This window comes from Pipistrellus kuhlii, unplaced genomic scaffold, assembly GCF_014108245.1.
Source record: "Pipistrellus kuhlii isolate mPipKuh1 unplaced genomic scaffold, mPipKuh1.p scaffold_m20_p_12, whole genome shotgun sequence".
Classification (NCBI taxonomy): domain Eukaryota; kingdom Metazoa; phylum Chordata; class Mammalia; order Chiroptera; family Vespertilionidae; genus Pipistrellus; species Pipistrellus kuhlii.
Window position 1 is genome coordinate 25,943,593 of NW_023425427.1, and position 12,276 is coordinate 25,955,868.

The 12,276-nt window shown below is 38.5% G+C and overlaps 1 protein-coding gene across 2 annotated transcripts in view; it reads right to left on the minus strand.

The window, feature by feature from the left end:
* Positions 1-7,391: 7,391 nt before the first annotated feature.
* The window catches only part of GCNT1 (glucosaminyl (N-acetyl) transferase 1), a 31,047-nt gene continuing 26,162 nt past the window's right edge, over positions 7,392-12,276 (minus strand). Inside the window, exons 3-4 of one of the 2 annotated variants that reach the window (XM_045580104.1) lie at positions 11,885-12,002; positions 7,392-10,416 (exon numbers count right to left, since the gene is read on the minus strand). In XM_045580104.1, coding sequence (XP_045436060.1) covers positions 8,993-10,279 — 1,287 coding nt within the window. In that variant the 5' untranslated portion in view covers positions 10,280-10,416; positions 11,885-12,002 and the 3' untranslated portion in view covers positions 7,392-8,992. Of the gene's footprint in view, positions 10,417-11,855; positions 12,003-12,276 lie in introns of both variants that reach the window. The other variant, XM_036433759.2, reaches the window with a different exon arrangement.

Here is a 12,276-nt window from a genome sequence, read left to right on the forward strand (position 1 = left end):
AGGGGAGGATAGACATTATCACAAGGAACAGGGTGGAACCGCCTCAGGACGTTGATAATACATCCAGTTTACTACCTCTAGGGGCTGAGTCAGGTGGCCAGGTGCTGTGTGGCTCATACCCTGTTTTTCCTGGGGCAGTTCTAAAGGTCACATTCTCACGGGAAGTCTGGGCTAGCAGGGGAATTTTTCTATATTATTTCTTTCAGCCTCTACAGAAACTCATATGTTATCAACCAATGTCACCCCAATACATTTAATTATCTTTTTAAAAGTTCAAAAAAATGTTAACTGTGGTCATTATTACCTCAGTGGACTTTAAGGAAAATACTTCAGGGGGCATTTTTCTTTGGGCAAAGAGGTAGGGGAAGCTTCTGGGGGTAGAGGGAGCAGGGAACATTTCCTCTTTGAATCAAGTTAAAGAAATTCTGACAGGGCCAGGAAGAGTTTACTAGTAAGTCAGATGATAAAGGAAGTAAATTGAAATACTCAGTAACATTTAATTCTGCAGAAAAAGTTTTAAAAACTTTTTAAGAAGTTTTTAAAAATATCATTCCCCATTTCCCCCCAATATCCATTTATTAATTTTAGAGAGAGAGGAAGGGAGGGAATGAGGGAGAAAAAGAGAAAGAGACATCAATGTGTTGTTCCACTTATTTATGCATTCCTTGGTTGATTTTTTTTGTATATGCCTGACCAGGGATCGAACTTGCAACCTTGGTGTATTGGGATGACTTTCTAACCAACTGAGCTGGTCGGCCAAGTCAAAAAAGAAGTGTGTGTGCTTGTGTTTTTTTTGTTTGTTTGTTTGTTTGGGGTTTTTTTTTTTGTTGTTGTTGTTTTTTAAGAAAGAATCTTTTAAAAAAGATTTCTGATTCTGTTTCTTAGCTAATCTTAAAGCCCATTTGAACAAGGCCTTCTTAAAGGCTAATCTTAAATAGCCTGCCTATGAAATGTACAAAATTTTTTAGTTAAACAAGATCCCCCCTCCTGCACTAGAATTGCTCATCAAAGTTACTCCCACGATCAGATGTTCAGATGGATGCTACCCAGAGAACATGAATATTTTCAAGTCCTCCTGCTAAAGGGAACATCTGTTTTGCATTGGCACGCAGCTGAAAGAACCAGACCATTCTCACCTAACAATTAAATTAACATTTATCTGGTATCAGAAAATGAAATTCCATATATAGATTCTAAGGAGCTAGAGGCAAATCTGCTGCCAGTATAAGCATTCTGGGATCTTGAAGCCAACTTGGCAATTCCTTGTAGAATTGGTTCAAGTCTTCTGGCTAGAGCTGCACAGAATTCTCTCCACTCAGGATTCAGTATACAGTTGGAGCATCTGACAGGGTTACCCAGAGCATAAGGCCTCTACACGCATTGCTAAGCACCAAAGTTTAAATCTAAAAACACTGCTGTGGGTGAAAGAGGGATGCAGAGAAAACAACCCTGCTCTTTCCCCCAAGGAAAAGCTGGCAGTGAGAAGTCTTAGTAAGACTCCCATTTGTGGAAAACGCTCCAAATAAATATTTGGCAAGCAACAATTTTATGGAGCTAGAAGGAACCACTCTCAAAATATCAAGATATGATATTTCAGGGAGATTCTGAAAGCTCCTTTGTGTTCAGTATAATTTTTATAAACATAACTGAAATCAGATTACATGTAGTCTTCCATTTTGTTTACTTCATTTAATGTTTAGTAATTTTCCATGGCATTAAGTGCACTATATGAATATTTCATACCTCATCATGAATGCAAACAAACATACACTGAAGATTTATATATTTTTACATTTCATCATAAATAAGGATATGACAAATTGTGGGCTTACATGTGAATTCAGATCTCTGATTATCCCTTAGGATATTTTCCAAGAAGTAAAAGAATACTCCTTATTGCAGTATAAGCATGTTTTTCAATAAGGTCTCATAAGTACTGAGCATAAATAAAAAACAAAGAAAACCCTACTGCCCTAGCTGGGTGGCTCAGTTGTTTGGAGCATCATCATGAACACCAAAAGTTTGTGGTTTCAATTCTCGGTCAAGTCACATACCCGAGTTGTGGTTGACCCCTGGTCAGGGTGCACAAAGGAGAAAATGTATTAATATTTCTCTTTCACAATTATTTTTATTGTACTTCGGTTTTTCATATTAGCCATTTGTACTTCCCTTATTTCACCTCCTGTGAATTGTTGCAGCCTTTGTTCATTTTACTCTTGGCATCTTCATGCTTTTAACTAATGTATTAGTATAAGGGGATTGAGGGGTAATGGGGAGTGACCAAAGGGATTAGGGTTTTTTTTGAGGGGTGATGAAAATATTCTAAATGATTGTGATGGTTATACAAAAAACACATACATACACACACACACACACACACAAAACACCATTGAATTGTAAACTTTAAATGGGTGAATGGTATGGTATACAAATTTTATCTTGATAAAGCTAATTTTTATTTTATTATTTTAAATTTTTTTTTATTGTTGATAGTATTACAGATGTCTCTCATTTTTGTCCCCTTTACCCTCCTCATCTCAGCCCCTACTCACCAGGACTTCACTACCCTATTGCCTGTGTTCATGGGCTATGTATATTAAATACATAAGTTCTTTGGTTTATCTCTTCTCATCCCTCCCCAGCCCCACATGGAGGTATGTCTGCCTATTCAAAGCTATTTTTTAAACATTAGCATAAATAATTTCCACATTAAGCTACTTCGTGTCCCTCTTTCAAACTCTGTTGGCAAATTTTTCAATTCTGTTTTCCTTTGCTTTCGAATATTTAGAAGATAGATACTTTTAGTTAATTCTATAATCTGTTCTTTAATGAGCATTCCTATTGCTTTTATTTGGAGATCCCATCACTTGCAGATACAGTCCCCAATATGTTCTTCTAGTTTTTTGGTTTTTTTTTTCTAATCCGTCTGGATTTTTACATAAAGTAGGCTATAATCTTTTCAAAATGTTCTCTAACTAGGTACTTATGATTAAGTTTACTCTTTCCTTTCTTACTATGTTCTGATGGTTTCTTTGCAATATTTTACATATATTAATACCTTTCTCTGCATTATTATTGGCCTAAGAGTTCAAATGTTAAAGAATACTACACTTAATATTTTTTGAAACATGGCTTCAAATCTAGTATTGCTAGACTTCATTAATTCCCTCTTTGGAAGTATTCCTAGCTATTCTTGCACATTGTTTCTTTCAGATGAAATTTATTATAGAACAGTTTTATCAACACTTTGAGAATATAACTGGAGGTTTTATGGCCTTGTTTATCTAGTACCTTGAAGAGGGAGCCCTGGCCAGTGTGGCTCAGTTGGTTGGAGTGTCATACTATGCACTGAAGGTTGCAGTTTGGATTCCTGGTCAGGGCACATACCTAGGTTGCTGGTTTGATAACCCTTGGTGTGCATACAGAGGCATCCGTTGCTTCTCTGTCTCTTTCCCTTTCTCTGTCTCAAATCAATAAACATATCCTCTGGTGAAGATGAAGAGAGAGAGAGAGAATATCTGTAAGTTTCCTGCTCAGTTTGATTACAGAGTAAAAAGTCAATAATATATTGCAATAAATGAAGCTTTGGGTAAAGGTTGCAGGATCTAAGTTGGCTATAAGGATGTGGGAAAATATTGAGGGAGGCTCACAGTATCCTTGAGGTATGCTAGTCCAGGTAACTGTAAATGCATATGTAAATGCAAATGCAAAGAGAAACAGTGAGCTGGGGTGCAAAGGGACCGAAGAGAAAGCAGAGCCTCGTTCAACCGCTGTAACCAGGCTGCCTTAGCAGGAATCATGGTGAGAATAGTAGCCAGATTTGGGACTGTAAGGTGCAAAGGAATTATGAGAGCTTATGGCTCTTAGGTCCTATACAAATCAAGAAATTTGAGTCTTAGCTGAATCAAATTTGCCTTCTTTCTTCACTAGCAAGATTAAACTGATACAGGGTGAGGAAGTGAAAAGCAGTATGCCCTGTGTTAAGAGGGAGTCTATTATAGGGTTAATATCTTGTTTTGTGTATATGTAATCATTTGATTATACAGACTTTATGGCTCTGAATTAACACCTTGGGAGGATGAGCTTCCAGGTGCAGCCAGAAAAACATTCCCATGGGAGATTTATTTCTAGTATTCAAGGTGACGAGGATGGGTCAAGGTGCCCCCTTGGGCACCAGCTGCTTATCAAGTAAATTTAATTCCAAGTAATCAACTGTAGGATATTTGAGGCAGCCTGTCTTGGGCCCCAATACACTTTATAGAGCTTATTGCCATAATGGAAGGGAACATATCCCCATTATATCTTAAAACTTTTTTTTTTTTTACTTAAATATGGGAAAACTTAATTTTTGGATACTGGAGGTATTTGCTAATTTCATATTAATCCTAAAACGAGATTCCTGAGCTTTTTAGACAATCCTATCATCTGCAGTGATGAGAACAGTCTTATCTGATAGTTACAACTCATTCTGGTTTGAGCCTTAGTGCATAAAAAAAAATTAAATCAATATTCTAATGACAAGCTCTGAAAACGTTTAAGATAGCACATGTTAAAAATTATTAGACAAGCAGCTTACAAAAGATACGCAAAGCTCTCAAGCTTTGGAGAAAGACCTGAGGACAATTTCGATACTTTCTAGACGGTTTCCTCTGAAAAGGGGCTAAGTAAGGGTTGTTAAGCAGGTGAGGGGAGAGGACTTGGGAGACAGCACTCAGTGTTTGGTGGGGTGTTTGGTGGGAAGGGGCTTCCCGTTTCCCTCCGCTGTGCCCTCCACATGTAAACCACCGCAAGGAGCAGATCCTGTGAGCATGTGTGGCCAGTGAGTAGAAAACCTGACTGGAAAACTGCTCTCCTCCCCTCAGCAGACAAACGAAAGCTAGCAATGCCCTTAGAAAGGGCATTAATTAAACTTAAACTTAAACAATTAAGTTTTCCCATATTTAAGTAAAAGAAAAAAAGACTGCCTATTAAACTGCGTCCTTCTAATGCCCTTTGTCTCAGTCTTTTTGCATAACCTCTGCTATGTTTCCTGCCCTTGTCCTGCCCTCTCCCTATCAGACATTTCTGCCTGGGGAATTAATCTTGTATTTTTTAATCACTATTCACACACAACACCGCATCGACTACTAACATTTGAGTGCTGGTAGCTAGCAAAAAAAGAATAATTTGTGGAGAGGAGGCAATGGTTTTGGAATGGCTGGTGTTAATGGCCGATTTTAATGGTGGTAATATGACAAGTTCCAAATGCATTCAGTCATGCCCACATTAAAAAGAGTAAACTTAACAGTAATCATGTTTACCACGAAACAGTGTTGCATTTATTTTATATTTAACATAATGATAAATTATTTTTATTTTTCTAAGCAACTGGAAAAATCCAGTTCAATTGATCTTACAAATGAAATAAACTAAAAACTCTCTGGTCCCCAAATAACTACAAAAGAAAACCATTTATGTTATTTCATTTAAGTGAATTATATTTGATGAATGACACAAATACACATTTAGAGACTGATAACAAACACTTCACATTCACAAGGCTGAGTGGCTGTTAACCATTGTTTCAATTGTCTATAAAAGAAAGAAACATTTTTGTCAACTTGTCCTTAATAAGTAATATTGAAAACTTTTTGCAGTATTTTATTAACTAGAATAATCTTTCTATCAAAAATTTCAATGTATTTATGTTTAGGAGTTCATTTGTGAATGAGCTATAAAAAATTCATACAGGAGCTCTTAAATGACAGTTAAAAGAAATTAGTGTTTAATAGCTGATATATGAAACAATTTAAATAATTTCTTAATCTTTCCCAAAGTACCGGTGTTTTGCCCCCCCCTGAATGTAGTATGGGCTTCCTTTTTGTGTGTGGCGGTAGCGGGGAGGATTTTTTTCCATTGATTTTTAGAGAAAGTAGGAGGGATGAAAAGAAGGAGGAATGAGAGAGAGTAAGAGACAGAGAGAGATCAATGTGACAAAGATACATGGATTGGTTTGCCTCCTACACACACTCTAACTAGGGCTGGGGATCAAATCTTCAACCCATGCACATGGCCCTTAACTGGGAATTGAACCTGTGACTCTTTGGTGAGTAGGCTGCTTCAAACCAACTTTTTGATTCTTTAAATTGCTTGTCTTAGGAGTATAAATTTCATTTGCTTTAGGTTAAGCTGAAAGATATAAAAGAGTCCTGATAAACAAATTCTACATAATCCCTTTAACAGCCTTTAGCAATAGGGTAATGTTCAGATACATCTCAACAAGTACCGTTCTAGAACGATGAGTTTCCACAGCTACATAAAAGATGGTAGGTCTGCAGTTTTAGTGTGGGGTTCAGGGAAATGAACTCTAAAGTCCTATTTTTATATCTGGGGTGGAGAAAAATCCCTCAAAACCTGCCACTTTAAATGTAAATCAGATACAATCACACTATGATAAGTGTTGAGATGAATGTAACTTTAGATAATGTTAATTTAAAAAACTTTTAAAAATTTACAGTTTTAATAAAATGTTAAAAATCTGCACAATTTAAAGCAAAGGGGACATGATATTAACATCTATAACTCCAGGAGAGGGTTACTTAGTATTCCCTTTACTATTGCTTATTGCTTTTTTAAAAAAATTCTCACCTGAAGATATGTTTATTGATTTTAGAGAGAGTTAGGGAAAGAGAAAGAGAAACATCGATGTGAGACGTGCATGTCTTAATCCCACAACCTAAATATGTGCCCTGACTGGGAACCAAACCCGCAACCTTCTTGGTTCCCTGTACTATTGCTTTTAGATTTCCTATTAATTTGCAAATTTTTTAAATAAAAATGAAAAAAATACATAAAACAAGACTCTATGACTGAAATAAAAATATAAGACATACACAACATATGCCACTGAATATCATTGGTTTTAGAGTAAAGAAAAATGCCCTACTTATAGGTAAAGTCTTTCTGCTGAAAGAGAATGGGAGAAGCATTTGACTTGCATTAAAAGAGCAAACTGGGTTAGAAGGGAACAGGGATGAAATCCTAAGCATATAACACCCTAAGCAATGTCAGCGCTTGAGTTTTCCAAATATCAAATCATGCAAAACACAGCCATCCACTGACTTGCACGCTTATAAATGATAAAGGTTTAAAAAAACATGAAACTTTTGTTCAGCACAATCAGTATAACTAACTTCTCCATAAAATGAAAATGTTTCCTGACTTTGAGGAATAAAAATGTTTTCTCGCCCAGCCAAGTGTAGCTCAGCAGTTGAGTGTCGACCCAGGAACCAAGAGGTCACGGTTTCGATTCCTGGTCAGGGCATATGCCTGGGTTTCAGGCTCAGTTCCCAGTGGGGAGTGTGCAGGAGGCAGCCAATCAGTGATTCTCTCGCATCATTGATGTTTTCATCTCTCTCTCTCCCTCTCCCTTCTTCTCTGAAATCAAAAAACAAAAACAAAAACAAAAAAACATTAAAAAAATGTTTTCTCAGTTGAAGGCCTGAAAATTGACATTATGAATTTCTTATATATTTTTTAAGTTGGTTATGCTTTAAAAGTAAAGTACATGGTTTGGATTTTTGCTTAGTCCCAGAAGTGATAAAGCTTCACATTTCCTGCTAGATCTTTGGCTGAACAGTATCAGGTTAGCAAAAGAGCAAGCTTGTTGTTGTTTTTAAATATCTTCATTTACTTTGAGATGAGACAGCAATTAGCAACCTCAAATTATCTGTCTTTTTGGTGAAAAGGTAAAGTGAAAATCGTGTGCTCTGAATAATACCAATACTGAAATAAGGTCACCGTGTAGTAGACCATCAGAACACCTCTTCCCTCCTCATAGGCTCTGAGAGAGAGAAAAAACATACAACCCAAGGGCTAAGGAGCAACCAGTGGGCAGGTAACATGAAGCAATGACAATGAAACCAGTTTCTTTCAAATGGAAACATTAGGTGACACTAGGATGCAAGGCTCCGGGAGGTTGGATAGAGACGAAGAGCAACAGCCGTAATTTCTGGGGATAGTGCCAACTGCTGGTTTTTCACCCTCACTCTGGGCCTCAGAAATGGTCAAAATATGACTCCTATTCCTCGCGCCCCCCCCCCCCATTCCTTTCTGTCTTAGCTCACTACACTAATTACTGTCAATCGAATCATATACTAGAACTGAGGCAGTACTATGGGGTCATGAAAAATAAGCTTTTATATAGCTTGATAGCAGGGTCTAGGGAGATGGCAGAAAGCAGTAGAGAAACAAATATTTTCAAAATTGAGTGTTACTCTGTAGAAACTATAATCATAAACAAAAATATCTTAACCCTTTTAGTAACCTAAGATATCTTTTCTAATCATCTAAGATGATTCATAGAATCAGCTAAACCAGAAACCGCCTTTTTTTGTTTTTGTTTTTTAAAAACATATGTATCGATACATTGGTAGAAGCAAAAATTACTCAGAAACATTTACATTCAGTCAAGCCTGTTTTTTCCAAGTTCCCTGAGATAACATAGATGCAATACACAGCACAATGTTGCAGCAGACAGTAAATTATATTCACAAGAATCATTTACAGTAATGTCAATTTTTCTAATTCAACAAATATAACCTACAAAATAAATTATACCCCCATGATTGGTTGTTGCTATAAATTTATTCAAACTGGGAAGACTGGCATGTCTAAAGCTCTGGAAGCGATTTTGGCACATGTTACATCTTATCATTTTATTACGTCCCTGGTGGTTGCCTTGGGCCTCTTCCGGGCCACCTGCGTGACCTCTCCCCACAATGCCTTGCAACTTGGCGTTGGCCTCCCATTAGCACTAAGTCAAGGTTTACTGCCATCACCTTTCTAACTGGCTGTGCCCTGCAGAGACCATGTACCTTCCCTGACACGATGATTTAGAGTCCAGCTCTAAACCCCTACAGTGTTTCTGATGCTAATTAACAGAGCAGAAGTGTTAGATGGGATACATCTCTTGCGACCGCCCCATTATTTCTAAAGTTGCCTACAGTAAATGTCAGTGTTTTAACACCTCCAGGGCTTTGTGCCTCAGGTGCTCATCCAAACACTGGATGGCAAAGAGGTCAATGTCCATGTCAAACTTATTGGCAAACAAGTGGTGCTTGCGCAGGATCCAGTTCAGGTCGCCTGCCCCAAACACACACACGGAGCGCACGTGCACCCCGCTGCAGGGCGGGTAGGGGGCGCCCTTGTACACGTCACCCTCCAGGTACTGCCACTTGACAAACCTCACAATGGCTTGCATGTCGGACGTGTCATACTTATTGCTTAAGGGCACTGAGCCGGGGACTTCAGGGATCCTCTGAAGAGTGGCCCAGAGGTACTCGTCCGGGCTGTAGGTGTCTTTTGCCCACTCCATAAACTTCTGGATCTTTTCATTCTCCAGCACGTACTCTACATATTTTCTGCTGACCACGAAATAGGCACTGCCCGAAAACAGAGGTGTGTCCAGAGGAGGCTGCGTCTTGTCAGTCCCCGTGTTTGTCAGCTTCCCGTCCACGACCACGTAGTGCTTTTTCCACCTCTCTTTTTTGTGGGGCGGCATCTTCTCCGTCTCCAGGCTGTTTTCTCCTGTCAGTGACTTGAGCTTCCTGACAATCTCCAGGTTGGTTTTAATAGGGAAATCCATGCCGCAGAGGTTTATCAGGTACTTCCAGCCTGCGTTTATTCTGCGGAGGTCCTGCATACAGTTGAGGTCGGCCTGGACCCGACTCCACGATGCGTACACCACGGTCTCCAGCTGACTGGCCACAAAGACGTTAGCGAAGCAGGATGCAATGCCCGTCACCGCGGCCAGAAAGGAATCCTCTGACTTTTTGTCCACGTGAAGGCAATAGAAGTTCTGAGGCGTGTAGATGGCCCTCAGAAGCCTGTCCAACATTTCGATTTTGTGGTGCACCACTATGGAATATGCGATGGGAAACTCTGCCTCTTCTCTGCTGAGAGGTTCTACGATGTATTTGCGTCTCTTGATGAAAGAAGTACAATCACTAGTCATGTTTATATAGTCATAGGCTGTCCACCGAGGGCGCCTTCTAAATTGCACTGTGAGACTCTCCAGCTTCGCCTTTTCGATTTCGGCTACATCACCCTGCAAAACTTTGGTGCAATTAATATTACTATTAGGATTCTCCCCAACTAGATCCAAATGTTCGATGCTTAGAAATTCGGGCTTTTGATAAATTCTTAAAACAGAGAAGGCGACTAGGGAAAAAACGAGAAACCAGAAGAAGTATTTAGTGGGATAAGAAAACAGTCTCCTCCTCAGCAACTTCCTTAGCATTTCCAACAACAATCGGGGACTTTCCTTTCTTAAGGGCAGTCCTCCAGGTTTCCAGCAGGAATGATTTTATCTCTGCCGTGGCCTTGAGAGTGTTTACCAGAAGTGCAAAGGCATCTTTAAGAGGAGAAGAGCAGGAACTAAAAGAAAACAGAAAGGATACCTATAAATACAGTCTTCCATGACATTTTCTCAGGCTCCAAACTGCCCTCTTTGCTATGAGGTCAGGTTTTCAAAATAAAAACAATGAATCAAGCAAAGGAAAAGGAGTACTATAATAGAAACCCACAGTATCTAGTATTAATGCCACATTGTTTTTTTTAAAAATTAAAAACAAAAAACCCTAGTATAAGGATATGCTAAAATATCTTACAATAAGCATTTTACCTCTAGGGTGTGGAACACAGTTGAAGACCTAGACTGTAAGTACTGAACTCTCCACAGCTGGTGGGTTTTTGATCTTGTGCCAGTTCTAATTAGCACCTCTGACCTTAAAATCATTACTAATCTGGGTTCTTTTTTTTTTTTTTTTTAATATATTTTATTGATATTTTTACAGAGACGAAGGGAGAGAGATAGAGAGCTAGAAACATCGATGAGAGAGAAACATCGACCAGCTGCTTCTTGCACACCCCCTACCGGGAATGTGCCCGCAACCAATGCACACGCCCTTGACCGGAATCGAACCCGGGACCTTTCAGTCCGCAGACCGACGCTCTACCACTGAGTCAAACCGGCTTCGGCTAATCTGGATTCTTACTGACAGGTCCATTAATGCCCCTCATTTGACATTAACAGGCCCAAATATTTGAATAAATCAGACCCATTTAGGATTGGAGATGCACTTAGGGAGATATTAAAAAATAGCTGTAACTTCTAAGGAAACTTTGAAGGAAAAGCTGGTCAGTGGAATTTTCAAACTGGACCAGAAAAGCTCAGCTAAAACCAGGCCACGTTTAGAACTGTTCTGAGTTGACCTCATTTAGTTCAGTTCGATACCAGGCATCAAAGGAAGAAAACATTCACCAATTCAAAACAGAGACACAGGTTTGCATTTCTTGCATTGATTATAACAGACTATAAATCAATTTTATAACCTGGTAGTTCATTCTATAACTAAATGCTACTGTTCTTAAAAATATATATATATATATATTGATTTCAGAGAGGGAGGGAGAGATAGAAACATCAATGATGAAAGGAAATCATTGATTGGCTGCTTCCTGTTTGCCACCTAAGGGGGATTGAGCCCGCAACCCCAGGCATGTGCCCTTGGCCAGAATCGAACCTGAGACCCTTCAGTCCTCAGGCTGATGCTCTATCCACTAAGCCAAACCAGCTAGGGCTAAGTGCTACTGTTCTAACAAAGAAAGCCAAATATCATCAAGTACCTTCATATAAGATTTATAGAGATCTTATAATTTATTTTCAACATCAGAATTGGCACTAGAACTTTTAAATACTTAATTAGGAAATAAATTGTGAATATTAATCATACAAATAAAAATAATTGACAATTATTAGTATAATGTTACAATAAGTGCCTATATATATATATATATCCCCCCCGCCTTTTAACCATTTATAATTAAGGAAAGTCTGACTCACTTAGTTCTGATTCAGATAACATCCTCGCCCATGTAAAGTGCCTCTCATGCATTCAGGTTTCTTAATTCTACCAGGCATCCAGCAATGGCGTTATGTCCCATGAGGTTTTTAAAAAAATCTGTTAAATGAAAAGAGAAAAGTGTGAAGGGATATAATGCACACATAGATACTCAGTAAGCATGCTGATGAACTAATCCTATAAATTCACTATTTTTTCCTCCTCAAAATTATGACTGGTTGATTTCTCATTTTAATATTTCCTTCTCTCTAGTCTTATTTTTCCAATGTTATGTTTGTGGCGTGCTAATGTTTGAAAATACCCCGCAATTTAGTTCAAGTACTTTCAATGAAAACTCTGGTAGTATGCCCCAAAGTATGTGTCAGGGAATAAT